Source organism: Genypterus blacodes, unplaced genomic scaffold (genome assembly GCF_046128005.1).
Source record: "Genypterus blacodes isolate CSIRO-AG114 ecotype Tasmania unplaced genomic scaffold, CSIRO-AGI_Gbla_v1 ptg000011l_1, whole genome shotgun sequence".
NCBI classification, from domain to species: Eukaryota; Metazoa; Chordata; class Actinopteri; order Ophidiiformes; family Ophidiidae; genus Genypterus; species Genypterus blacodes.
The window spans coordinates 1,910,540-1,937,348 of record NW_027466825.1 but is presented as its reverse complement, the minus strand read 5'-3'; the positions used below and the strand labels follow the sequence as shown (position 1 = coordinate 1,937,348).

Genomic DNA, 26,809 nt, shown 5'->3' with positions numbered 1-26,809 from the left:
TGCAACTATAGAAAATAAATTAAATAATTAATTGCAAGCCATGCAATACCCGTGTCTCTTGATAAGCACTGAGGCAACAAATGTATAGCCTTCATCAACAGACAACATCTGGTCTTTACAGAAGTTCACAAAGTGCCTCTGTGAATGGGACACCGATAAGTCCACCACAACGGTAACATTGAGAATTGGGGCCTTGGCAGCGCCCCCCATAGGTGTATTGATCTCTGTCTCTTGTATAAACAATCCCACAGGAGCATTTCCAGTTCTGGGGTGTCTGCTGTTGAAATCTCAGATTCACCCTGTAGTCACCTGAAGCGGCACTTTCTTCTCCCAGGTGAACAAAGGGGATGAGGCGTTTGTAGTTTGCGGTTTCTGTGTGTATTTTTATCCTCTCATGCTGGCTGCTCCTGTTGAAGAATGTAGGAGGGTTCCATTCAACTGCCACTTTTTGGGTTTGGGCCATTATCTTTGCTCCATTTTCATCTTGGAATGTGATTGGTTGTTGGCAATTTGTCTTACGTTCTCTATGTCCGCCGAACCGCTGCGTTTTTATATGTCATGAGCGCACTGAGCTTATTACCTTGACAGCAGTGTCCATAAACAAAGCCTCTCAATTCTGTTGGATCTTGTTTGTCGCATAAGCCTATGATCCAGTCACAGTCTTTGGAGGGGCTGAACATCCAGCTCTGAATCTCAAACTCAGGGGAGAGACCCTAATTTTGAAGGGTGTGTGCAGAGAATTTCCATGGTAAAGGGCTGCTGTAGAAAACTTTTGTTTTGTCTTTGGACAGTGACATGTCAATGCCCAAAGTCAGCGGGTCAAAGGTCAGGCCTGGGCAAGTGTTAAGGTCTTCCTTGTGGTTTTCAGGGTCAACCATTGTCATCAAGAAACCGCAGAACTGGACTGCCTGCCCCAGCATCCAATCACCATTTGTCTTATTTCCTCAACCAGTTTGTCCCGGTCCTCTCCAGGCTCCAAGCCTTCTCCATATCCTGATGCACCTGAGAAAACATCTGCAGGAATCGGTAAGCATCCTTCTCCTTCTGTGCCACTTCCATGCTGCTCTTGCTGGTTCTGATGGACACCATACGGGCAGAGACTGAGCTCTGGACACTGGTCAAGAATCATGCTGTCTTTGTGGTCAGCACCGAGCTTTTCAATGAGCTGTTTGTGGGCTGTGGAGAAGGTCTTCATGTTGTGCAGGCAGTGTTGGTCTTCAAAAGCACAGGAAACACACACACAGGACTTTGGCAACGACAGCTGATTCAACAGCACATTGGAGACTCAAAATGAATGAATCTGTTTGCAACACTGCCCTGCTTGTCGGTGCTCTGACAATACTTATACACAAGTACATTTAGAAAACTACATTCTTTTTTATTCACACTAGACAAACTGTTTTCCTGTTCGTTCTTTGAAAGATGTAAGTTACAAAAGCTTTACTTTTCCAGCTCTTTCCATGTGGTGTGTGGGATCATTCCAGTGAAAACTCTTTCTCATGTTTTTACATGTATGTCAAATATGCTGTCTTTATTTCCCATACATTTCATTGCCAAGCTGTGAAGCCAAATGCCATAATCAGTACGTACATCAGATCACACTCCTTTGTCTCATTTACAAATCAACACAATTACAGCAAACGTCTTCAATTATTTAGCAAAAATAAATATGTGAAGTTAAGTGGCCTGTGAAGAAATTGAACTGCAGTAATACTTCCGTCATTCCTTGAGTATTGCACTTTAATGACTTGTAATTTGAAATAGATTTACATTTAGATTCCCAATTGTGGACATGTTAACCGGACAAGCGACACAATGGTTAGGATTACTACTTGACATTGCATGATTGTTTTTAATGAGTAGCAAGGCCATTAACCTGTTGAAATAGATTTGGAGAAATTTATATTGGGACCAGTGCACATTGAAGAACCTCGACAGTAATGAATTAATATTTGCAGTGAGTATTATTAAATATAGAGAGCTGTACAGATGTGAGCTGCTTCTTAGGGATATGAAAGTCCATGTGTGTTTGTTGAAAGGATGTACACTTGGAAATTGTGAATATTTATTAGATTTAGCTGTTTGTTAAGCCATACAAGGTTTTTGTCACATCAGTATTTGTCATTGTTCCACTATACAAAATTCAGTGACTCAGTTTCAACACCTTTTTACTTTGTGCCGTTACATTTTATTTTGTCACATTGGTGTGACATGATACCCAATCATTAAAAAACATCCCACATGTTATTTTACTGCCTTTTTTATTATTTCTTTGATCACTTACAACATCTTCTGTATACAAGAAGGCCATTATACTGTGTTATGAGTATAGTAGATATATGATTATATATTCTAAAGTCTTAACAACCAGAACATCTTATTGAAAATAATCGTACATTCAAATCAAACACAACAAAGATTATTTAAATATGCTAGATTGTCTATTTGAGGCCTGGTGGATCTTTGCCTTGAACCAGTATTGTACATTGCTAGAAACAAAAAGGCACTCATCATTATGAAATGACTAAATAATCGATAGCATGCCATGCAATAAATGTGTATATTGATAAACACTGAGAAAGTAAATGTACAGCCTTGACTGACAATCTGTCTCGTACAGAAGTTCACAAAGCATCTCTGTGTTTGGGACAGCAAAAGGTCTTCCACAGGGGCATCGGTTGCGCAATTGACGAGGTTGGCATCTCTTGTGTGAAAGATCCCACATGGGCACTTCCAGTTTTGCTGTGTTTGTTGATGAAGTCTAGCGTTCTCTCTGTAAGCACTTAAAGAGGAATTTTCTTCCCCCAGACAAACAAAGGGGATGAGCTCCTCGCCGTAGTCGTCCACGGTTACTGTGTGTATTTTTATCCTCTCATGCTGGCTGCTCCTGTTGAAGAATGATAATGAGCAGGGAGGAGGGTTCCATTCAACTTCCACTTTTTGGGGTCTGACCATTGTCTGTGCTGCATTTTCATCTTGATACATAGTTGTATAAAGGAAAATCGTTTCACTTTTTGCATTTCTCAGTTTCATTTAAATATTGAACACGATCTTGTATCACGAGAGCAATGAGCTCATTATCTAGGCAGCAGAGTCCATAAACCTTTAACAATAAACACAGTTTCACTTTCCTGGGATACGAAACTTAAGTGCTTACAAAGGGTGGGGACAGATACAAATAGTGCCATTTTATAAGTAGACGTAGATGAAATTGTTGAAGCTTTTTACAACGAGTACATAAGGACAGATAATGCTTCAGTATAACAACTTATTGGAGGAAAAAAAGTATATTCAAGACAAACTCAACAAAAATTACATCTCCTACATTGTCTATTTGAGGCCTGGTGGATCTTCGCTTTCACACAGTATTACACATAACTACAAACATTAGGCACTCCTTTTAATGCAACGAAAGAAAGAAAGAAAAAGATAAACACTGAGAAAATAAATGAGGAGCCTTGATTGACAGACAATATCTGGCCTTTACAGAAGTTCACATACCACCTCTGTGAACGGGTCACCAACAGGCCGTCCACAGGAGCAACGACGATTGGGACTGCTGTAGCCCCCCCCATAGGGGTCCTGATTTTTGCCATGTAGATAATGATCAGTCCCACAGGAGCATTTCCAGCGCTGCTGTGTTTCTTGATGAAATACATAATTCCGTCCATAAACATCTGGAGAGGCATTTTCTTCTCCCAGGCGAACAAAGGGGATGAGCTTCACACTGCAGTCGTCCACGGTTACTGTGTGTATTTTTATCCTCTCATGCTGGCTGCTCCTGTTGAAGAATGATAATGAGCGGGCAGCAGGGTTCCACTCAACTTCCACTTTTTGTGGTCTTGTCATTTCCTTTGCTCCATTTTCATATTGCAATGTGATTGGTTGCTGGTAATTACTTTGATTATTTCTGCCACTACGAACAGATTTACTCTCCCGTTTCATGAGAGCACTGAGCTTATTACCTTGGCAGCAGAGTCCACAAACAAACCCTGTCAATTCTCTTGCAGCTTGTTCGTCACCCAAGCCTATGATCCAGTCACATTCTTTGGAGAGGCTGAACATCCAGCTCTGAATCTTGGACTTAAGTGAGAGACCCTGAATTTGAAGGGTGTGTGCAGAGAAATTCCATGTAAAATCGGGGCTGCTGTAGAAAACTTTTGTTTTATCTTTGGACAGCGACATGTCAGTGCCCAAAGTCTGCGGGTCAAAGTTCAGGCTTGGGCGCTTGTTGAGGTCTTCCAGGTGGTTTTCTGGGTCAATCATTGTCATCAAGGAACCGCAGAACTTGACTGCCTGTTCCAGCATCTTTTCACCACTATGTCCTATTTCCTCAACCAGTTTGTCCCGGCCCCCTCCAGGCTCCAACCCTTTTCTCAGATCTGCTGCTTTGGCCTTCTCCATATCCTGATGCACCTGAGAAAACATCTGCAGGAATCGGTAGGCATCCTTCTCCTTCTGTGCCACTTCCATGCTGCTCTTGCTGGTTCTGATGGACACCATACGGGCAGAGACTGAGCTCTGGACACGGGTCAAGGCAATATCACGCAAGTTAGTCACAGCCTCAATGAGACGCACGCTAGAGCGACCCAGCTTCTCCCTTTCAGCCTTATCCCACTGTTGAAGAGTCACGCTGTCTTTGTGTGATTTCAAATGTAAGGCCTGCTGGTCAGCACTGAGCTTTTCCATGAGCTCTTTGTGGGCTGTGGAGAAGGTCTTCATGTTGTGCAGGCGGTGTTGGTCTTCAATAGCACAGGAAACACACACACAGGTCATGTCATCCAAGCAGTAGTACTCTAGGAGCTTACCGTGTTGGGGACATTTAGTGATCCCACCCAAGCCGTCATGCCCTGAAGCCATCGGCTCAGTCAGAGGATGACTTTGCACTAACACAGGAGTGGTCAGATGAGCCTGGAGGTGCTGGACACACATGGAGATCTCACACTTCATGCAAGTCTTCTGAGCAGGCTTCTTGTCTCCCGCAACGCACATATCACAGACGATAACTCGCTGTGAGTCCTTTCGAAGCTTATCAGACATGTTTCTGAGAAGAGTTCCTGAGACCGATTTGATTCTTTCTTTGAGATGTTTCAATTGAGGAAAAGAAGGACTCTGAATGGCTTTAGCTGTTCGCTGTTTCCTGCTCACTCAGAGTTTGGTGTGATAGCTTCAGATGTGCCACAGTGGCACTCCAAAGTTTATTGCATGGGTGCAGAGTACGTATGAGTCGCTTGTTTGTAGCACTACAATAAAGATAGTGTTTATTATTATTATTAGTGGTGCAGAGAGGCCACCGGGTAAACTCTGAAACCCAGGCAATCAGCCTCGAAGTCTACAGCTGCAGTAATTGTATTTACAATTCAAATTTCTGTATTAATTGTTTGTTAAATGTCAGAGATGCCATCACATGCCATCACATCTATCTCTGCTTTCTCCAAATGTCTTATTTTGTCTTTAGCTATGTTATAAAACACAATGCAGCAGTAAATCCTCACTTCAACCAGATAAAAGAATGCATCACATTCAAATTCACATTTATCTTTTTCTATCTATTTATGTTATTTAAAATGTTTCTCCATTTCTCCATATAACATATTACAATAAACAAGATGACATAACTAATAAAGCTTTATTGTGGCACTGTTCCATTCAGGTGTCACTTGACTAATGACAGTGAGCATATATCTTGAATATGATAGTTGTGTAATGATGACTTTTACCCCGAGGGCTTACACAATAATAATTAATAATTAACTAGGAAACGCCTTTTCTCAAATTAGAATCTTCTTTTCCTTTCGGCTGCTCCCTTCACGGGTCGCCACAGCAAGTCATCCGTCTCCATCCACCCCTTTCCTCTGCATCCTCTTCTCTTACACCAACTAACCTCATATCTTCCGTCACTACATCCATATATCTCCTCTTCGGTCTTCCTCTAGGCCTCCTGCCTGGCAGTTCCCACCTTAGCATCCTTTTCCCAATAAATTCACTATCCCTCCTCTGTGCATGTCCACACCATCTCAGTCTGGCCTCTCTGACTTTATCTCCAAAACATCTAACATGTGCCGTCTCTCTTATGTATTCATTCCTGATCCTATCCATCCTTGTCACTCCCAAAGAGAACCTCAACATTTTCATTTCTGCTACCTCTAACTCTGCCTCCTGTCTCTTCCTCAGTGCCACTGTCTCCAAACCATACAACATCGCTGGTCTCACCACTGTATTGTACACCTTTCCTTTCATTCTTGCTGATACTCTTTTGTCACACATCACTCCTGACACCTTTCTCCACCCGTTCCAACCTGCTTGCACACGCTTCTTCATCTCTTTTCCGGACTCTCCGTTGCTCTGGACTGTTGACCCTAAGTACTTAAAATCCTCCACCTTCTTTAACAAGCATTATTTTTCCTTCTTCTTTTTCTGTTGACTCACTTGTTCACTTGATTTTTGCATATCTACACTATTCTCTCTCTCCAAAAATTACTATTTTACAATTTATAGAGAGTTTGAGATGTTTGCTTGTGTTCTTTCCATAGAAATTCAATAAAACACAAAAATGGTCTTTGTTATTGTTTATTATTTCACTCTACTTCCATGAATACAATGTTATTGTCATAAACTACAAAATGAATGAAATACTGTTTTTTTTCTTCTCTCTACCAGATGAGCATAATAGTCGTGAATTTTTCCATCATATTTTACTATTTTTTCAGTTTTGGGTTGTAAGAAACAAGCATTCCCCTGCCAAACCATAATCTGCATCAACACAATATTGTAAAAAGCATATATATTTAAAATAAATTGTATGACAATGATATTGAATAAGTAATAACTATGAGACTCATTCTCCTGTTAGCCAACATTACATTACTAATTTACACACATTTTTTATTCTTATATTCAAGATTTACAAGGGAAGAAGAATCTGATGCTTTACAATCACACCCAGATTATTGTTACAGTTCATTCGGTGTTCACACTAAATGGTGTAGCTTTCTTCACATCCTCTCAGTTCCAGCTGGTTGTGTATTGTGCCCTCTGTGGCTGCCAGAACTCTGCTCCTTCAATAATGCGACGGAGCAGTGAGGCGGAGGTGATGAGCAGGTGTCCAGCAGCCTGGAGGAGGGTGGAGGCTACACGCAGGACTTCTCTGGAAAAAGAAGGCAGAGAAGATGTCCTTTACCACTTGTAGGTATAATTGAATAAGATATATTAAACAGTTTGGCTTTACATATGCCATTTGCATATGCAAATGTTGTAAATGACAACAGCAATGTCAATGACAGTCTTCCTTTCCTCTTGGCTTACCTGAGGACTTTCTTGGGCCCCAAACATTGGAAGTCAGCGCTCACAGAGTACAGACCCTGGAATGTGGCTTTGACATTCAGGGAGCCAAAAACATCCTTGGGGTTCATCTTATAAAGGTCAAAGGTTACACGTGCTATGTCTTTTCCGGTCCGAGGCTTGTTGGGGTCTTGTGATTTTGTTACAACAGCAGCCTGGGGGATGTAGGATTGGAGACAAATAGTTCAATCACTCATGATTGTTTGTTGTGAACAAATACGTTGTGTCTTGCATCAAATGTACCATATGTGGTCTCCATGTCTGTCCAGGCTCCAGGACCATGAGGATGGTGTTGTCCGGCAGGGTCATGAGAAACTCATCGGTGTCAACCTCTGTGCCGTCTTCCTCACATACCAGACACAGAGACACTGCAGACAGGGACAGCAGCAAAGCCTGGCACACCTACAGCATATATTCAAGACGACAATCCTCATGATGATGGCAAACTTTATCATAAAGTTTTAAATGTCTTATATATAGTACGTTGATCACAAGTGATAGCTACCGTTTAATTAGTTCTAACTCTTCACAACAACAGCTAATGTCATAATATGATATTCCAACACTTATAATACAGCAGACATCAAACCTTTGTACTGTACATTGAATGTTTTTAAGACATGAAAGTCATATTCATATCGACTTATTTAGTTTGATGTTTGTTTCGTTGGTTTGTTCGTTTTCATTCATTTACATACGTGTATATGTGCATTCGTATTGTACTTTTCTTACTTTCCCTTCCGAATTTCATTAAGTGCCCTTTTATTTTATTTTATTTTATTTGAAGATTAGGTTTTCGGTCCCCCTCACCTTCTCTCTCAGCTCTTCCAGAGTCCCTGCTGTGACTCCCTTCCTGGTGTCCCTGTTGTTGGAACACACTCTGAAAGGTCGCTGCGATGGGGACCACACCCGCTTGGTTACAGATCTAATGAGATTACAGACAAGAAATTAAATCATTTTATATTTGAGGCTCTCTTTAGGAACTAGTGTAATAATTGTTATGACAACAGACCATTTTGTATATAGTTGTGATTTTGGATTCGACAGATTAAAAGGCACCTTGGTTAACTACCTCACTATCTTTGCTTAGCTTCCCTCAGTCTCAGTAAATGATCATGATAAATGATTATCCTCGACAAATTCTCCACTCACTTGATAAATGAAGATGTTGTGTCCATTCTCCTCTTTGTCTTGCTCTCGGTCTTTTCACAGCTTTGTTTTTGTGGTGTGATTTAGTGACACTGATTGCAATATTGTCGGTGTTGCTTGTGTTTGACGCAGCAGCCGGACTTTACCCTGACCCAAGTGATAACTCAGATACAGGACACCATGAGGCAAAGGTCCTCTTACCTCAGTGTGTGTGGGTGTGAGATTGTATGCATGTTTGTTTACACTGACCATACGATAATTTAAAAGAAATATGATACCCTATCACAGTGTACACAGTGTGTAGAATAATTTTACAAGGTGTCTTGTCATGGCTGTCAGATGAAAAGAGTTGGAAGAGCATGTTGTTATTTTGAGATTGGTCAGCAAATGTTCTTAGTGGTATCTACAAATGAAAATTACAGGCGGTTGTGTTTATAGATCATGTATTTACTCCACTTCTCTGTTAGGAAAACAGCATTATTAGTGGTTCTTTATGAGTCAAAGCAATGTTTGTGACATTGAATATCGGTGTGTCAATGTACTTTGGTAAATCATTACCTATAGTAGATTAAAGCACCCTTCCAGTGCTTTCAACCCAGCCTCTCCAGCCTCTCCTGACCCTCCCCACCCCCATCATTTATGGTGATGTCATTTACAATTGTGACATTTTCATGATGATGACGTTATTTACAACTCTGCTGTCATCCATTCAAGTCTTCCATCTTCCAATACTGTAATTTGCATCATTTGTTTCTTGCAAATAAAACACAACATACAAAAGCAAATGACACTAGTACATGTATACCAGTGTAGACTCTAAACTACTAGAGTATACGCTGATCACTGGCATCTTGTTTTCCCAAGGGGCCACATTGAAGAAAATATTGTGGAGGGCCAGACCAATAGGCCTCAATTCAAATCTGCTTAATATGAATTGTATCTGTCGTGGCAATTTCTGGAGTAACACTGGTGTTGAGCAGAGACCAGTCAAAGTTTGTCGGAGTAAGCAAAGTTAATTACATTTGCAAATGGAGAGAGCTCAAATGTACACAAGATGTGTTCAGGAAGCCCCCTCTGCCCACCTGTTGCTAGGCAGATATGACATTCTGGACACAGAAGAAGAAAGGCCTGTTGTGCACTACAAATGTGGGTGCAGTGTGGGTGCATCGAAACCCAGATGCAGCTGGTGTTTATCAGACAGCAGGAACCGAAACCAAGGTCAGCTAATTATAAGAATACAGAAATTCAAAGCAAAGTACAAGGTTACAAACCAATACTGGGTGAGAGTGGCGATTTGCCATTACATATCTCTTTACAAAAAAATCACTAAATTGCATCATTTTGACAAGCTATGACTGGTAAAAGTAAATGTCAAGATTAAAGAATGAAAAACTGAAGTAGGCTTAGAAAAATTGTCATTTATTCAATGAAAATGCTCATGTTTTCACCATTTACGAAAGACCAGCATTAAATCAACTTTAAACAAATTGTTATCACTACTTTATTTGTAGTTTAACCATCTTGGTTTTTCGAGTCTTTTTTCTTGTTCAGTGAGAGAAACCTAGCCTCTGTTGTGCTTGAACAAGTGCATCAAAATCAGGTTGAAGGTCTGAGGTGGATATGCGAAGGACAGCTGACAGTTAATCATCAGTGAGAGAGGATCTATACCTGGATTTGTTAAACTGCATCACTGAGAATGTTTGTACAAATATGTAGGTAGTTCTAAAGAGAATCAACATCTTCTGAGCATGTCCCCTCATGTGTGGAAACTTCTCCTTCTCTGCTTCAAACATGTGTGAGTACCTGCGGTGGTGATTGGCTGATGGTATGACTTCTTTCAGGGTTTGCATTTGAGTGAAAGTGTTGCTCTCTAGTTGGCTTGAGAGAAACTGCAACTTTCTCATGAAAGCCTTTACCAGCCTGTACCTCAGGACAATAAGACCCCTTCATTGCAATTTGTATTCATCAGTGCAGTCACATCAGCAGCAAATGCAAGATCTGCCACCCAGTCCCAATCTGAGAGCTCTCGTATGTCTTTGCCTTTATTCTCACAAAACTCTCGAATCTCTGCCTTCAAGTACCAAACTCTTTTCAGCACTTTGCACAGTTATGTGGTAGCCTAACCTACTAATTTACACTAAAAACTGATTATAGTTGAGGACATTTCAATAAAGGTTCTAAAAAACAACATTTTACGTGATATCCGGTTGGGATCGTTGGGTGTATTTAATTTATGTACGACACAGAGAGTGTGGGTGGGGCCTGTCTTGGAGCCTACGTCACTGAGTCCATAGCAGCGAAGCACCGCCAAATCGGGACGCCCCGTAGATGAGACTACAAGGCGGGCAGTCAAGGCGGGAGGATGCGAGCCGAAGTTTTAATACCGCCTAGTTTGTTTGTTTTTTTAGCAGGTAAATAATGGTTGTCAATGGTTTGTCAATTCCAGACTCAGCGCGAGTGGTTGTTCCCATACACTCCCTTAAAAGCGTTGTCTGCGTAATGTGTTAACGCTCGCTGTGTCGGCAACACGGTGAAGAATCTGTACAAACCGCTAAACTAAAGTAAGTTCTGCCGTCCAACTTGGATTGATTCAGTGGAATGGCAACAAACAAAGCCGCGGAAAACGGTGAGTGTTTATAGCTGATATCGAGCTAAAATGTCACGATGTTGAAAATATGGTGTGTTTTTCAAATAAGATGAGATCAGCTTGACGGTGTCGTTGATCGTGCAGCATTCAGCAGTAAACGTAGGCAGTTACCTTGTGTCAGCGGTCTCCATATTGAAGCGTGTCCATCATAAGTGGTGCATGAAGGTCTGTGGAGAACCTAAACACTGTACTTGTTTCATTATAACAAACTGAGTTGTCCTCGTTGGTTCTGCTCCCCGTGATGATTTCGTTCACCGAGATGTTGTTTCTAAGCTTGAAAACTAATGGCTACCATCCTCCCCGTTTTACTAATATGAATTCATTTACATGCGTTTTGTGTGGATCACTGAATAAACCCAAACACACTGAATCATCCTGAAAGCTGCTGTTGCATTGCAATGAGTCATGTTTCATTCCTGCAGGTATTTCTGATCAGGATGTGGTCTTATTGTACTAATGTGCAGATTTCTGTCCATTCCGATTCTAATTCCACCAAATGGATAAATAATGATAAATCTTCCCCATCTTTGCTCCCAGATGTCTGCCTTCCCTTTGCTGCACTGCAGCTCCTGGCCCCGCCTGTGCGTCTGGTGTCAGCAGCCCTGTTTAAAGTGATGAAACAGAGGGATGTGATGCAGTACGGGACGGTGGAGGAGTTTGTGACTTCAGCTTGTGAGACTGTCCCCGGTTTGCTCACCTTGAGACACCAGGGCAAGCTTACACTGGGCCTGAGAGGACGGGTGAGACGGGTGACTCGTGTGAAGCTAATGTCTTGTTGTCCTCTCTGTTCCCTCTGACAGAGTAGATTGATTCCATTTTTATAGTTGCATGATTACGTTTATACTGTATGTACTCAGATCAACTACTCAAGATTTCTCCTCCTTCATATTTTCAGTTAATCTTGGAGCTTTGCTATAGACAGCCTGATGCAAAGGTGATTGAGCCACACCTTGAAAGAATGCGTCCTCCCGCTGTCCCTTCAACCTCATCAGCTCATACTGTGGTAGATTACACTGAACATCTCTGTACTATTGATCTTTACAGCCAGTGTAGTGTGAGTATTTGTGCTCTGAGGTTGGCTTTTTTCTGTCTCTCAATAGAAAGATATTAAGATTCTGAAAACAGTGGAAAGTTTCCACGCGTTAGTTCAGACGCTGCTGACGGATCCTGCTGAGAGAGAACAATTCTTCAAGGTCAGTTCCTGTGTTCCATAGATATACCCTGACAGACAGTAGATCCATGTGCTGTCCACTGCTTCACAGTAAGTACACTCAACGTACTGACATTCTGATTTCTAACAGGAGGAGTTTCCTTTGGATTATGGTCCAAAATTTGACCAGGAGCTGGAGAAGCTGCTGTGGGAGTTTCTTTTGCGACTGGACCAGCTGCTTGTAGTCCCCAACCTAGCTCAGGTACTTTGTTATTTCAGCGATACGATTAAATACTGCTGGCTAGTTTGAAAACGGAATAATAATAATCTCTATGTTTGTTTTCCGCTAATATATCCAGACCGTATCCTGGCTCAGCACTGCACCGCTGGTCCTGGAGGAGTGTGCGCGTGCAGCCACTCAGCCTCAGCTCCTGAAGATCTTACTTCAACACCAAACCTGCCTTGGTCACTTGGAGTCAGCAGGTAGAACCGAGATGACTTCTAAGCTGCGGCAGACTGTGACACTGTGGTGGAGTTTGCGTTACTAATCGTTCATTTTATCCCGTTTGATTTTCACAGCGTCGCTCCCTCCAAATATGGGAGACTCCATCCTAACGTCACTGTCTCTCCCACCTTCTGGAAGAGTGCCTTCAGATCAAGCAACAGGACCCAGCATGTCCTCTGAGGGCCAGTCCACCAAATCAACTCCAGTGCCAGAGACGAGCCAAGGACAAACAAGAGCTAGTACAGCATTTATTACACCGGTTATCGGACTGATATCCAATGAGGATGTGCCAGCCATGATCTCCGCCAACAAAAGGCTACTGAGAGGTGACAAGGCAGCGAGCTCAAATGATGGGACAAAGAGGGACTCGGAGCCAAAGGAGAACTTCAAAATCACAGTGGATACACGCAATCAGAAGGTTGCGGGTGCTGGACAGCAAGATGGCGACAAAGAACTGGAGGAAGAGCAGAGAGACGCACCAAAAAGACACAGCGCAATAAAACGCAGGCTACCTGAGCAAAGACAAAGTGAATCGGAGGAGGAGGAAGAGGCCTCGCACGTGAAAAGACCTGGGAGAAAGAGGGCGAGCAGGGTTAGACGGAGCAAGCAGAGAGCGAATGAGGAGTGTGATAGAGCAGCCCTAGAGACCTCTATGACCCAGGTGGGGGTCAAATCACTGACTGATGATCCGTCCCTCTGCTCGCTGTTTGCCTCTTGCCTGCAGAATCAACCCAGAGTCATTATCGACAGACTCAAACTCACCGGTACGGACGAGACAGCCGCAGGGGGGAAGTCCCCCTGTGTCCAGCATCAGAGTCCGAGGAGGGAAACGGCAGCCATAGCTCCCACGGATAAGGTGGCGAGGAACCAGCCGGGAAAGCCCGAGTTTGAGTTTCCTGACTTGGACAATAAAGAGTAAGACACATGGGAATACTCTTGGTACCGCAGTAAGGCTCAGTCATGACTGTACCACACCGACTCCATGACTTGATATGATACTTCTTTGTTAATGATCTGTGGCTTTCCTATACTCTTCTAGTTAAAACATGTGTGTACTTTTGTTTGATTTAATTTACTGACTTTAATTCACTGCAGATCCAGATGGCTTTAAACCCGACACACACAATCTTCCAATAAACGCTGATTTAGCTCTTCTGTCTCTGTCTGAGATTGATTAAATGTGTGTGTGCGCAGTACAGTGAGTTTTGTTGCAAGTGGGAGAGAGTTTGTCAGCTCAATAGGCAGAATATGAAGCTAATTGATTGCTAATGGCTTTACTGCTACAATCTGTTTGAACGGTTACATTCTCTAAATCATATTGTATTTTCTCTGTTTGACAGAAATCACCCTGTATTACCAGATAAAAGCAGCTCTGCCCAAAGGAGGAATACAGGTGACAAAATGGCTAAAACTGCATGTAGGGAAATTGATAATATAACTGATTAGCAGGAGAGTTAGCTTCCACTTTAACAACTCACAAGTGTGTTTATTTGAAGATCCTCCAGGTGAGAATGAAGACTACGTGGCAGATTCTGAGGATGAGGCGACGAAGAACTTCAAAGTCAGGGTATGTTTAGTGGCACGGGCATCTCCTAGGCGGTGATGGCCGTCTGTTAATGCTGCTAGTAAATGTATACCAATGTTTTGTTAATGTCTACATATTTATCGCCACTCAACATGCCAACTGATATGGCAGCTACCAAGTGATTGTTGTACTTTGATCCGTGTTTTCTAACTGACTGTCTCCCTCAGCTGTTTCGGAAGCGCTACCACAAGACCAAACATGGCACCTATCTGCCCACTCTGAGGGAGTTCTGGAAACCTGCTCTGACCCGGCGGGACTTTGTGTCTTCTGGCAGTAAATGTAGGCGATGAAACAGCTTTTTACTGGACCAGAGGACATTGACTCTGTGCTAACAAGAACTCAAACACATATCAGCCTTAAATAAATACACATCCACATTGGGGTTTTGCTATATCGCATATTTTATTTTTTATTAAATGTGGATTTTTGTAATACCTAGTAATAACATTCCTATTGATTATGATGATCATGTGAGCATTTTATCTTTTGAAAATGTTATTGAGAAGTAAATGTATCTGCAAGTCCACACAGTGTCTGCTTATCTGCTATATATAAATATATATTTTATTATTATTATTAATTAAACTGCGGTAACTGAAATTGATTGATAATTGTAAATATTTTTTACTGTTCGCTTCTGTTGTATGTATCTAGCCTTTTTTCCTGCATGTTTGAAGTGTCATTGCTGAGCAGTCATTGTGTTTGTGGATCGTCCTCTGTATCATAAAAAGACTAAGATATAATTTTATGTCATAAGAGAACAAAGAAATAAAGTGTTTTTTAAAAATTAAACCCGAGCAGCCACATGGACAATTAGAACATGTGGTTTATACTTATTTACATACATGTGCAGACAGACACACCCCTGACACATACATCCGGAAAAGGGAAAGAAAATATATTCACATAATTTATGACCACAGTCATAACAATATAATCAAAACACTGATTTACACAAAATTAAATGCAAATGATATTGCTTGCTGCCACTATAGTCTCAGAGTCTACAGCCCATCCCTCCTGTGACAGTGATGGTCTCTCCTGTGATGTAGGAAGCCTCCTCAGAGCACAAGAATGCCACAACGTCGCCAATTTCCTTTGGCTCGCCCGGTCTGAGTGGAATAGCAAATGATTGAAATATTCCTGTATTAGTCATATGTCCTCTTAAACTCTTGATGTTTGTGAATAACACAGGACTCAGCTGCCAAAGATAGTTAAACTGAACTGTACCTTTTGATGCTCATCTGCTTTTGGAACTCTTCCATAATATCTTCACTCTGCCATAGCTGGGACAGAAAGATATGCATCTTAGAAAGACTGCAGCGTTCATCATTTGCATTGACATTTGATGTGTGTGTGTGTGTGTGTGTGTGTGTGTGTGTGTGTGTGACCTCACCGCAGAGCTGAAGCGGGTCTTGATAATGCCAGGGGCCACGCAGTTGACTCTAATGTTACTCTGACCTAGTTCAGGAGCCAGCGCCCGGGTCAGACCCAGCAAGGCGGTCTTACTCACACTGTAAGGACCCAAAGCCTGTGGAAACAGACAGGAAGCCAATAAACGTGGTATAGACACAAACATTAAAGAACATTAATGTAAAGGACTAAATGACACTGAATTAATCTCCAAAATGCCATTACACAGAAATAACTGATTCCTAGCATTTTAAGTATAATCTCGATTGAGTCTCATTGCCATCACACTAACCTGCATTGGTTGGTACCCAGCCACAGATGACACAAACACTACACTTCCCCCCCTAATAGAAAAAACAGATACAGCATTAAAGAAAGAAACATTTTGTTTATGTCTAGATTTGTATTCATTTTATTTGGAATTAAATTAAATAAAATAGTGAAACATCTTATCGTTTGTCACCCACCCTCTCTTTATCATATGAGGCACTGCAAGCTTCGTCAAAAGGAAGGCTGATTTCACATTTACATCAAGGATCTAGAAAGAAATTAAAAGAAACATTTGAGTCATCTTATTTCAGCATTCCATAATTGGCCTCAGCTTACTTTATGAATAAGACACCAGGTCCCTGGAATACACTGATATATACTTTGTCCCAGACAGCCTCTGTGGATTCCATGATATTCCCAAAGAAAGGGTTGACAGCAGCATTGGAAACCAGGATATCAATGCCCCCACACTGCTCCACAGCCTGTTCCCAACACAGAATGAGATTTCATTTGTCAGTGTTTCAACAACAAAAACTGAACTTGTTGAGTGATAAGCAACAAACTGTAAACACATTAAGCACATGCACCATCTGAATACTGTCAAAGAGAAACAATCACAACATAATGAGATAAATAGTGCTGTTCTTTTGGTTACAAAATCTCTCAGTGAAGCTGCACAAGTTGTTAGGGAAATTTCCTTATAATTGCTCTGGACCAGCATAGAGGACCCAATATCTTTGTGAATTTGGAGGATGGCTGCGACAGACGGTAATGAATAATGGACTCATAAATGTGCGAGCTCCTCAAATGTATCTCCGCCAAATCACCGCAGAAAAGGACTTGCCATTTGAATCAGCTTCTCTCTGTCTTCACCCATGCCCGCGTTACAAGTGGTCCCAGTCACTTGTATGCTCTGACTCTTCAGCAGCTCCACAGCCTTGTCCACATTGGCTTGCCGTCGGCTGCTCACCACCACATGGGCGCCTCTCTGGCCAAGAGACTGAGCTGCAGCCAAGCCAATTCTGAGAAAGAGAAGTCATAATACGGGACGAACCCTGAATGGATTATTGTTAAAATTATCGTTGAGATTATTATAAGGGACTATACATCTGAATTTAAATCGCCTCCAATAATGTTTAGTTTTAATCCACTCAGGTACCAATCACAGTTAAACAGGACACATTATGATTCCCAAAGTCCTTTTCTTAATTGCTACTCTGTTGTGTTTTAGGCCAGTATTCAGCAAGTTAACAACACCCTTCTTACCCATCTGTTGAAGCAGTGACTATGGCTACCTTTCCAGCAAGGCTACTTTGAGACATACTTCTATGGCCAGAGAAGGGTTTTGTCCGAAGGCATCTGAATACACTCCTCAGCATAACCTGTGATCAGAGAATGATTACAGACATGTTTATGGAATCACGAATGAACTAGGGCAGAGGTCACCTGCACTCGGGAAGAATGCTCCACTGAGTGAAGCCAGAATGATTTTACCAGTAGACACTACGTAAAGAAAATGATGTTACAGTACTGGAGGGACTGACTGCTAAAATGACGGAACCCCCCAAAATAATGCTAAACATGGGCTGAAATACGATCAGAGTGTAACTGTAATAAAGTGTATGCCTTGACGCTGATAATCCAAGCACCACAAATGTGACTGAGATTATTACCTCAAGCTGCAGTTCACACACAACTGGAAATATCCAGAGAGGATGTATACGATTATGAAATGACTTCAACACTTCCAAAGTCCCTGCTGCCCAAAACCTCTACACGCGTCGGTATGTTTGTTTGTTTCCGGTTAAATACTTCCGCTTTCAAAATAAACGTTTCAAACGCGCATTCGCGAGCACTTGCCTGTCGATTGGTTCACTAAAACACCACAATCTATAAAAATATCAAAAAAACTGACTACATTCACTTAGAATTTACGTTGCATATTGGCGTGGAACACGTCTTTTACGATTTTCTTTATTTTGCAGTAGAGTTATTGGATTCACAAGCACATTCTGTTGCTCTTAAACGCACCACGTGGCAATGGTCCAATCACACAGAGTGTGTGCTTTGCTTTCCAACAAGCAATACGATCTCACAGATGTCGGATTGGTTTAAACCCTGCCGAAACCACCCGTGCTATGCTGTGAAGTTAGTGAAACGGGTACACATCTGAGGGGGCGGAGATAATTTTGTTGTCATCGCCTATGATGATTGAATGTCGATGGCCGCAGATTTTCACGCCTGAAAGAATTGATTTTACACTGTCGCCGTGAGCGTATCGACGATAAGAGAGAGACAAGGTATATATGGAGCCAATATTCCGACCCGGGTGCTAAAGTCGGCAAGGCCACACAGCTGCCTTTGTGGCTTTACCCGGCGGTGCCATTGTTGTTTTGAAGTATATGTTAGCGTTAGCTGAGTGCATCTGCAGTCGCTTTGGATAGGTGTCTAGCATTTAGCTTTAGCTAGTGTTATGTGAGTTGGAAACACACCAGGCCGTGATAGCACAGTGTGGCACATTCTAGCATCAGTGTTTCGTTAATTTGTCGTTCAACTACAAATAGCAGTTTCACGGTCAGTCGCGCAAAGTACGTTTGAAAGCAAATGTACGCCACGTATTAATTCTACGCTAAGCTAATAGTTAGCTTTGATTGGACGGGCTGTATTTGCATTATTGGGCGTGGAAAGGATAGACAGGTGCTGTCTGGTAACTTTTGAGAAGCTAAAATTGTCTTGCAGTGTTGCAAATGAGTCGTGACGTGAAACGCTTGTCCTTTTAATTGTAGGTTCCTGGGGAAGGCGGAACCAACGAGGCGTTTGACTTTGAGATGTGTCCTACCCAGACCCAGCTGTGCCACGGCACCGACACAAGCCCAAAACATCCGTGAGAACTTTTGTTTATCTAGATGGATGACCCCGACTGAGCCGGGCTGGAAGGCGAGCTTTAGTGGACCCCTTTTGTCTGAAAGATAGCCGTTAACTTTGCAACAATGTCTGTCTCGGTGAGTACACTATTTGTTTCTTTGTTTGCATGGTTTTATCCTGTGATTGTGGCAATCAAATCGAATATGTAGCCATAATTACACGTTTGTGATCTACAAAGTATAGATGCACATTTGTATTATTCGTGTTTTTGTCTCGGTATATATTATTTGCGCCTGGATCCACATGGCCTGTATTACTGTTTTCAGCGGGTCCCACATGGCTCAATGGAGCCTAGTTGTCCCCAGGGGGGGTTGGTTTGAAAATGAAAGGAGACCTGACTCTTCAGCTTTGGGTTGGCAATTAAACCCAAAACGGCAAGGGACAGATGTGTCCCTCACCCCTCCCCCTCTGCTCTCCACTCTCATTACCATTAAGCTCTCTTGTCCATTGGATCATTGATCCCCTCTGTGCCCCCCCCCTTTTTTTTTCTCTTGACACAGCTGTGAATTTTGAGTTGGTCATGCTGATGGCTTTAGTATTTTGCATCTTTTTCCCTTTCCAGCCCTCTCTCTGTCTCTTTCTCTGACATTTTAAGAGAGATCTTCCCATATCTCCTATTCACTCTCCTTTCATCAGACCTAAACAATTTGTCGTTTCATACTGAATTGGACTTGCCATGACAGTGGACTTGTTTGTGCTATTGAAATGCGAGACTGTAGAGTGTATGAACCTAGACTGTTTAACTACTAAAATAATCATTCAATGTGTTTGTGTGTTAGAGAGAAAATGAATGTATTGTTAGGGCCACGTCTCTGATTTCTCTCTTTGTCTCCTTCTTATTTTCAGACGGTACTGGCAAAGGCACTGTTTGACAACACGGCGGAGAGCCCAGAGGAGCTGGCATTCCGCAAGGGTGACATCCTGATGGTTCTTGAACAGGAGCAGAGTGGCGGGCCAGGCTGGTGGCTGTGCTCCCTACATGGAAGACAGGGCATTGCCCCCGCCAACCGCCTTCGCCTCCTCCAGACTGCTCCACCCCCGGGATCAGACCATCGTCGTGGCCCAAGTGAGGACTCTGTCTATCTGTCCCCTGGTCCCCCGCTGGCTAGGACAGCAGTCAGCAGTAGTGCAGAGGACATAGATGGAGTATACCTCTCCCCACCGGGTGTTGGCGAGGGGCTATACCAGAGCCCAGGAGGTGGAGCTGCCTCCAGACCTGGGGAGTTGCGTAGAGCTGAGGGTGGACGTCCACGTTCTCACTCTAGTTCTGGCATTCGGCCCAGACCCGACTGGGACATTGGGGAATCGGGGCGCCCACGCTCACCCTCTTTAAGAGGACGAGGCACTGAGATGACAGGGACACTTTACCAGACTCCAGTAGAACCTGCTTCTTCAGCAGGTCAACATTCCAGGCAGCCTGGATCTCTCATTGCCTCAGAATCTGTGTACCTCTCCCCCAGCGGAGTACCGAGGGCAGCTGATGAGCCAGAGGATGCTACATACTTAATACCTAGAGAAGCAGTGACAACAGGACATTCAGATGACTGTTATCTAGTGCCTAGAGGTACACCACTGGCAGGGGAGGATGTTTACCAAACCCCCACCGGAGGAGTTGGGGCCACTGTTGTCTGCTCTAATGGCCCCTCCATAGTCAATGGAACACTCATTGTCCCTCAGTCTAAAGTGACCAACGATACCCCCGGGGTGTATCAAACACCCACATCTGTGGGAGCCAGGACTCCAGCCACATTGTCTTCTTTGCAGGCACACCAACACCCATCCCTAACGCCCTCTGCTCAGGCGTCTCCCAGACCTCAGCTTAAGGGAGTTTCGCCCAATCCTGCTGTGGCTAGGGGCAAACCTGGCCTAGCATGTCACCGGGGTTCCCCTTTGCTGGTCAGAGCTGGACAGATTAGGGTCCCGGGATCACCCAACTTCGCCCGCAAACCTCCTCCACCAGCGCCTCCAGTGAGGGGAGTCACCAAGAAAGATGCACCACAAGCATCCCCTTCAACAGCCACATCCCAGGCTGTCCCGAGAGCCACAACTCAGCCAAGCCCCGCAAGCCTGCAACAAGAAGAGAACAGACAGAGAGGAGGGCCTCACAGTAAGGAAGAGAGGGCAAACAATGGTCTGGAGAAAGGCAGTGATCTACATAGCAAAAAAGAAAATCAGGATTACTCAGATCCTGTTGATGAACAGGTAAGTGACCGCTGCTTTACTTAGTTTAGAATTCCCCCATTTTTATATTTGAGTAAACATGCGAGATTTCACTTGGACAACTATAAGGAAGCAGTCATATGGATTTCAATGTGTTCATTGTGAAAAGTAAGATTATGTATCAGTCGGAGAACATACTGCAGTTTGTTTGAGCCTTTGTTGTCTTGGTAGGTGTATGACACGCCTCCTAGTGGGAGATGGCAGCGTCCAGCCCCGTCTGCCTTTGGTGAAGAAGATGGCATCTATGATACCCCTCGCGCTCTCCCATTACAAACTGACTCTGAGGCAGAGGTGAAGAGAACTTTGTTGCTATTCTATTGTTTGCTCAGTCACAAGTGGACCAATCGTGTTAAAGTCTGTTTTGTTTTGAGACACTATGTCATATTTATTATACTTCTTTGGTCTTGAAACATCAAATGTATGTACAGTGCACTAAGACCAGTAGGTGAGAAGAAGCAGTGTGTACTACTGTAATCTACTGTAGTCACTTTTTCCTAAGTAAGCTTATGGGAACTGTAGCACGTTGGTGTGTTGTAATCATGTCTGTACAAGTGAAGAGTCACACTGAGAAATGTCACAATTTGGTTCACATTCCACCATCAGTCTGTCTCCCTGCCCCCATGGAAGGCGAGGCCACACCTGTCTCTGGCTGCTGTGGGAGCCTGTCTATCCAGTCCCAAAGCTGCTGCTATTTTCTCCCAGGCACACCCATCTGTCAGGGCCATACCCACCCCCCAGTGGTCTCCTAAATGTTTGTGGAATGTCTGTCTCCCAGCTGTTTGATTGTATTTAGACTAGTTACTTATTGACTTGACACTTTGTTGATAATGGGGGCAGATGTTAAGTAATTTATATCTTCAGTAACTCGTGCATTTCCTTGTACATTGTCACATGTTTTTGTTTTGTTTTTCAAACGTGGGAGTAGTAGTTTCAGTCTGATCACCCAGTTTGCACGTTCATATCAGGTTTAATGGAAATGTACATGTTAAATGTTTTTGATATCCAATTTCTCTAATTCGTCACTGTTCCCTCACTGCCACAGAAAGCCCATAAGATCCTATGGAGCAATGCAATCTGCAATTTAAATAACAACATGCAACACTTTTCTTGTTTCCTGTAACCTTTATTTGACTTCAGTTCTTCCTTGTTTTACTTGCAGGTCTACGATGTCCCCACCATCACTTTGAATTCATCCACATTAGATATCCAGCACAGTGGCTCGGTGCCTGGGACTGATGAAGTTGAGGATGACGTCTACAGTGTCCCTACACTCCCAGGTGTCCCGCTGGGCCCAGGGGAGTCCATCCACAGCCTAAATGAGGATGCTGTCCAGTTAGGACAGGTCTATTCTGTCCCTGGCCCTGAGAAACGAGCCAGCGGCGGAGATCATCCTCGGGACTCTTCTGAGCCCGACTGTGGCATCTATGACATGCCAGCTTTGACCGCTGATGTCCTGCCTCACTCTTCCTCAACCTCTTCCACCTCTACTCGCCGCCTCTCTGTTTCCAGTAATGGATCCGGTGACGTGCAGTGGAGAGCCTCTCTTTCTTGCCTTGTCCATTCAGTGTTGAACACAGCCTCCTGCTCAGTATCCACATTGTCTTCACGGGACCTGGCCACCTCCTTGGCTGAAATTCTGTCCACCTGGAAAGCCAGTCATTCTGGTGATCCCCCGCCACCTCTGCAGCAGGCTTGGGCTCGCCTATCGGACCTTTTGCCGGCATTATCGGCTATCGGCAATGCTCCCCCTTCCGAAGGCCTCTTGTCATTGGTCCAGCGCTCTCTAGAAGAAAGTGCTCTCCTCCTGCAGGCACAGAGTCGCCCCCGCCTACCATCCCAGGAATCACTATCTCGAAGGCCTTTGCCCGCACTGCCCCTAGCTGATGGGAAGTCATCTGGGGGTGGGATGGGCTCCCGTAAAGGCAGCTGGATTCAGGAGCGGCCCTTGCCACCAACCCCTCAGCCAGCCTTCCCCTTGCTTCCTGCTCCGTCGACTGTGACCCTCACAATTGGCTCCGGCGATGGAGAAGAAGACCCCAGCAATGAATATGCAGGTATCGGCCTGACTCCCACCCCAGCCCCAGTACCTACTGGAGACGTTGTTGGATACGTCAAGCTACAGGTCAGTATTTTACTGATGGTGCCATAAATGGTGGGTGAGAACTAAGTATGTGCCAGGATTATTTTGAAGTAGACGTCATTTTTGTTGCCTTTGCACAACTTTCCTGTCAGCTATCCAAACGTGAAGTCTGCAGAGGAAGTTTTTAGTTTATGGTTACAGTGCGTACTGACTATCGTCATGTTTGTAAACACATCTGCACTCTTCTTACCGCACAAGGGAAAACCAGAGCCGCCTCCCGACGCCCCAGCTGAGAACGGACAAACACACACTATAACTTCAGAGCTGAGGGTGAGTCTGCTCCTCCTCCTCTTCCTCCTCCTCCTCCTCCTCTGTTTTTTTCCCCCGCCACACACATGCGCCTCTGCTCCCACAGTCCACAGGCTCCCATTCTTAGATAAGTGTTCATAACGCACACACACACATGCACACAAAGCAAGTCTGCACAGATAAGTCATTGATTCACCCTGTGTTCACTCTGTATTCTGTTTACTAATTGGGCAGTGTGAGCCATTAATCAGTGTGCAATAGCATTGACAGATACTCTGCTCTTTGGCTCCTGATCTGGTTAAACCTGTTTAGTCTACACTTACCGTGCTTACCCAACATCATCTGACTCTGTACAGACTAATAAAACAGAATTCAGCACAGTGCCAATTTGGGAATGTGTTTATTATGTTCAGGCTTTAAATAACAAGGAAAGGCATTTTAAGGCAACATAGGAAGTAATGGAATGGATGACTATCGTACGTATGTTTCAATGCGTATCAGTCTGTGTGTAGTGCTGCTCCAGAATGAGGTCATGTTTGTATCACTCCGTCTGCATTTTTTCACTCCTAGCTAGATTTCAGGGTTACGCCACGGATGACTAACAAGAGGTCACTTGTGAATCAACAGTCTTGCCTAACAGGACAATAAGTGACAGAAGAGCAGAATCACTCTCAGACAGTGCCACTTTATGATGTATTTAGTGTGTATATGTAAACTTTGGAGCTACTACGAATGGTCTCCGGCAGTGTTTATATACAGAATTAAAACTTAAAATAGTCGCCTAAAAAAACAAAAGGTGGCCTAAGTAAATGAATTGACGCACAAATTGTCTTTCAAAGGACTTGCTCGTAGGTATCTATCACTATGCTGTAATTGTCCCCCTCAAGTTGTTTTTCCTGTCCCACCGGTTCAAAGGGGAATGTCTTCTGTCAGAAGGACAATTAAGCCGAAGCCACAAGACAATTAAAAAGCTACACTACAGTTTTAGTGATATTCATAATGTCTTTCCTCTTTCTACACTTCTCTCTGCAGTTGACGCCATCCCCTCCCTTGCCAGTGTCCCTCTCCCTGGAAGACTCGGAGCTGCTTTCCTTTTACTCCTCCCAGAGTCTCGCCCACCTGTCCTGCCTGGCAGATGCCATCGATGTGCTCTTCGGCAGCGTGCAGGGAAATCAACCTCCCCGCATCTTCGTCGCCAGGGGAAAGAGTCTCATCGTGACGGCTCACAAACTAGTGTTTATCGGGGACACGCTCTCCCGCCTATTGACCTCTGCTGACCTCCGGGCTAAGGTAAGTGGAAGCAAACCATATGTATGTTGTGTGTCATACATGATAATGGTGATAAATGGGGCATGGCCAATGGAAATGCAGCATCATGTGAAAGTGTAAGTGGAGATCCTGTCAGTACAGCTACTCTAAGATATAACGTAATGAATGCAGGTTAATTTGAGCTAAATTCCAAGTTAAAGCCGTGTAATAAATGGAGTGCTTTTCCTTTTCCCCACCTCCAGATTACAACCTCAGGGGGACGTCTCTGCCAAGCCTTGAAGGCAGTTGTTGTGGCAACAAAGGGTGCCGCACAAAACTACCCATCAGTATCAGCCACCCAAGAGATGGTGGACCGTGTCGCTGAGCTCTCCCAGCAGGCCGCTGGGTTCTCTACTCTGCTGCAGCGCCTGGCGGAAATATCTTCATGATATTTCGCATCACTTCTGTAAAACTTTGTTTACACTACACATACATTTTCTCTTTGAAATGCCTTATTTCTAAGCAAGCAAAGTGAAATCATGGAAAATGTTGTTCGCCTTGCTGCTGTTGTTACCCCCGCTGGATTTAGACTGCGTTCTGTTCTTTTAAGTGTGTTTTGGTTTGCCTTTGTTTGAATACTGACCACTGTGCTTTAATGCTAGGCACACTTGTGTTTCCGCATGTTAAATTATTGAGTATATTTGATGCCTGAACGGTATGTCCCCTCTGGATCGCACATCTATGGGGCCTTGCTTTAGTATGTTTGCCATATTTTGTTAAAATCACATGATAGCCATTCTTTCTTCCTGCGTCTATTTATTTAACCACCCCCCTCCCAAAAATAGCACAGAAAGAGGCCTTACATCCTGGTTCTGGCCTAATTATGACGTAATGCCTTTTGTGATTGTCTTTCAGACTTTATTGATATAGCATATAATTTTGGGCCTAATATTGGAGAAGTGGAATGTGGTGTGTGTGTGTGTGTGTGTGTGTGTGGTGGGACGTTTGTCTGCCTTCTCTCTAAATTGTTCATATATACTGTATGTTGTGTTTGTGTAGTGCCTATTTCCACTGGCAAGTAAGAATTTCCTGTGTGCTACAAATTATAATTCCCTTAACCAGTCAAACGATGAATACTAGAAAAATCTCACATCCCAACAACACATTGTCCATTATATGTGTGCAGTCCTACACACATAAAGACCATATGAAGGAAAGGGGTGAAATCCCTGCTAATCAAAAAAAGTGATCAGATGTCGGGGTTGAGGAAGAGAGAGAGAAGAATGATCGTTGGGTGAGAAATTGCTTAATCCTATTTTTTTTTCCCACAGCCATTTCTTGTTTTGGCGGTTGATAAGAAACCTGTCGTCCAAGTTCACTTGTCGCCACACGTCTTGTTGTGACCTGCATGCATGTTTAATTGCATTTCCCATAAGAAAGTGAGCATGTGCTTCATGCATGTTCCAGCTAGGCTACCTCGCTCCAAGAGCACAAGGTAGGAACTGCTGAATGAAGCACAGCCTGGTTCTGAATGGACAAAGGAGCTATTTTGTGTTTTAAATACATCACAACATTCAGCCTGCCATGTCCGCCAGGTTTCATTTAGACACTACATTTCTTCTTTAAGTGCATCTGTGTTAACTCTAGCACACCTGTACTCTCACCACTACATCTTTCCTGTGTAGACAGTTGACCAGCATTTTTCCTAGGGTGTTCCACAAAGTATGATGAACAAGTTAGGCTACATCATTAAATCATGTTCAGTTTAGTTTTACAGATTTAAATCACTGCCGTCGGGATTGTAGCACAATCATTCTCATAGTTCTAAGGATACATTGTGGAATAAATCCCTGCTTTTTCATTTCTTTTGCTGCAGATTGCCACCTAGTGGAGCTTTGAAGTATTGCGTAATGAACGCCTACCTTACCTGCCAAAATGGACTCTTAGTTAAAAAAGAGCATGGTTGG

The 26,809-nt window shown here is 43.5% G+C and overlaps 5 protein-coding genes across 5 annotated transcripts; 2 read left to right on the top strand and 3 right to left on the bottom strand.

The window, feature by feature from the left end:
* Window positions 1–1,964: 1,964 nt before the first annotated feature.
* LOC143009581 (uncharacterized) lies at window positions 1,965–5,269 on the bottom strand. Its single transcript, XM_076161614.1, has one exon. The coding sequence runs from the start codon at window positions 5,038–5,040 to the stop codon at window positions 3,484–3,486; it is 1,557 nt and encodes a 518-aa protein (XP_076017729.1). The 5' UTR covers window positions 5,041–5,269; the 3' UTR covers window positions 1,965–3,483.
* A 1,285-nt stretch (window positions 5,270–6,554) lies between these two features.
* On the bottom strand, window positions 6,555–8,647 carry cideb (cell death inducing DFFA like effector b). Its single transcript, XM_076161700.1, has 5 exons — window positions 8,494–8,647; window positions 8,152–8,266; window positions 7,585–7,743; window positions 7,306–7,496; window positions 6,555–7,147 (listed from the first exon to the last, which is right to left on the bottom strand). The coding sequence occupies exons 1-5, from the start codon at window positions 8,517–8,519 to the stop codon at window positions 7,006–7,008; spliced, it is 633 nt and encodes a 210-aa protein (XP_076017815.1). The 5' UTR covers window positions 8,520–8,647; the 3' UTR covers window positions 6,555–7,005.
* Window positions 8,648–10,796: 2,149 nt separating this feature from the next.
* tinf2 (TERF1 (TRF1)-interacting nuclear factor 2) lies at window positions 10,797–14,962 on the top strand. The gene is made up of 10 exons (XM_076160527.1): window positions 10,797–11,116; window positions 11,675–11,877; window positions 12,033–12,140; window positions 12,238–12,330; window positions 12,439–12,549; window positions 12,647–12,770; window positions 12,867–13,707; window positions 14,133–14,185; window positions 14,289–14,359; window positions 14,545–14,962. The coding sequence occupies exons 1-10, from the start codon at window positions 11,089–11,091 to the stop codon at window positions 14,665–14,667; spliced, it is 1,755 nt and encodes a 584-aa protein (XP_076016642.1). The 5' UTR covers window positions 10,797–11,088; the 3' UTR covers window positions 14,668–14,962.
* A 208-nt stretch (window positions 14,963–15,170) lies between these two features.
* On the bottom strand, window positions 15,171–17,874 carry dhrs4 (dehydrogenase/reductase (SDR family) member 4). Its single transcript, XM_076160539.1, has 9 exons — window positions 17,734–17,874; window positions 17,327–17,442; window positions 16,905–17,082; window positions 16,441–16,542; window positions 16,258–16,328; window positions 16,083–16,134; window positions 15,774–15,908; window positions 15,608–15,663; window positions 15,171–15,489 (listed from the first exon to the last, which is right to left on the bottom strand). The coding sequence occupies exons 2-9, from the start codon at window positions 17,437–17,439 to the stop codon at window positions 15,375–15,377; spliced, it is 822 nt and encodes a 273-aa protein (XP_076016654.1). The 5' UTR covers window positions 17,440–17,442; window positions 17,734–17,874; the 3' UTR covers window positions 15,171–15,374.
* A 209-nt stretch (window positions 17,875–18,083) lies between these two features.
* On the top strand, window positions 18,084–26,413 carry efs (embryonal Fyn-associated substrate). The gene is made up of 8 exons (XM_076160517.1): window positions 18,084–18,360; window positions 18,847–19,062; window positions 19,832–21,187; window positions 21,377–21,496; window positions 22,365–23,327; window positions 23,544–23,615; window positions 24,627–24,884; window positions 25,106–26,413. The coding sequence occupies exons 2-8, from the start codon at window positions 19,051–19,053 to the stop codon at window positions 25,289–25,291; spliced, it is 2,967 nt and encodes a 988-aa protein (XP_076016632.1). The 5' UTR covers window positions 18,084–18,360; window positions 18,847–19,050; the 3' UTR covers window positions 25,292–26,413.
* Window positions 26,414–26,809: the final 396 nt, after the last annotated feature.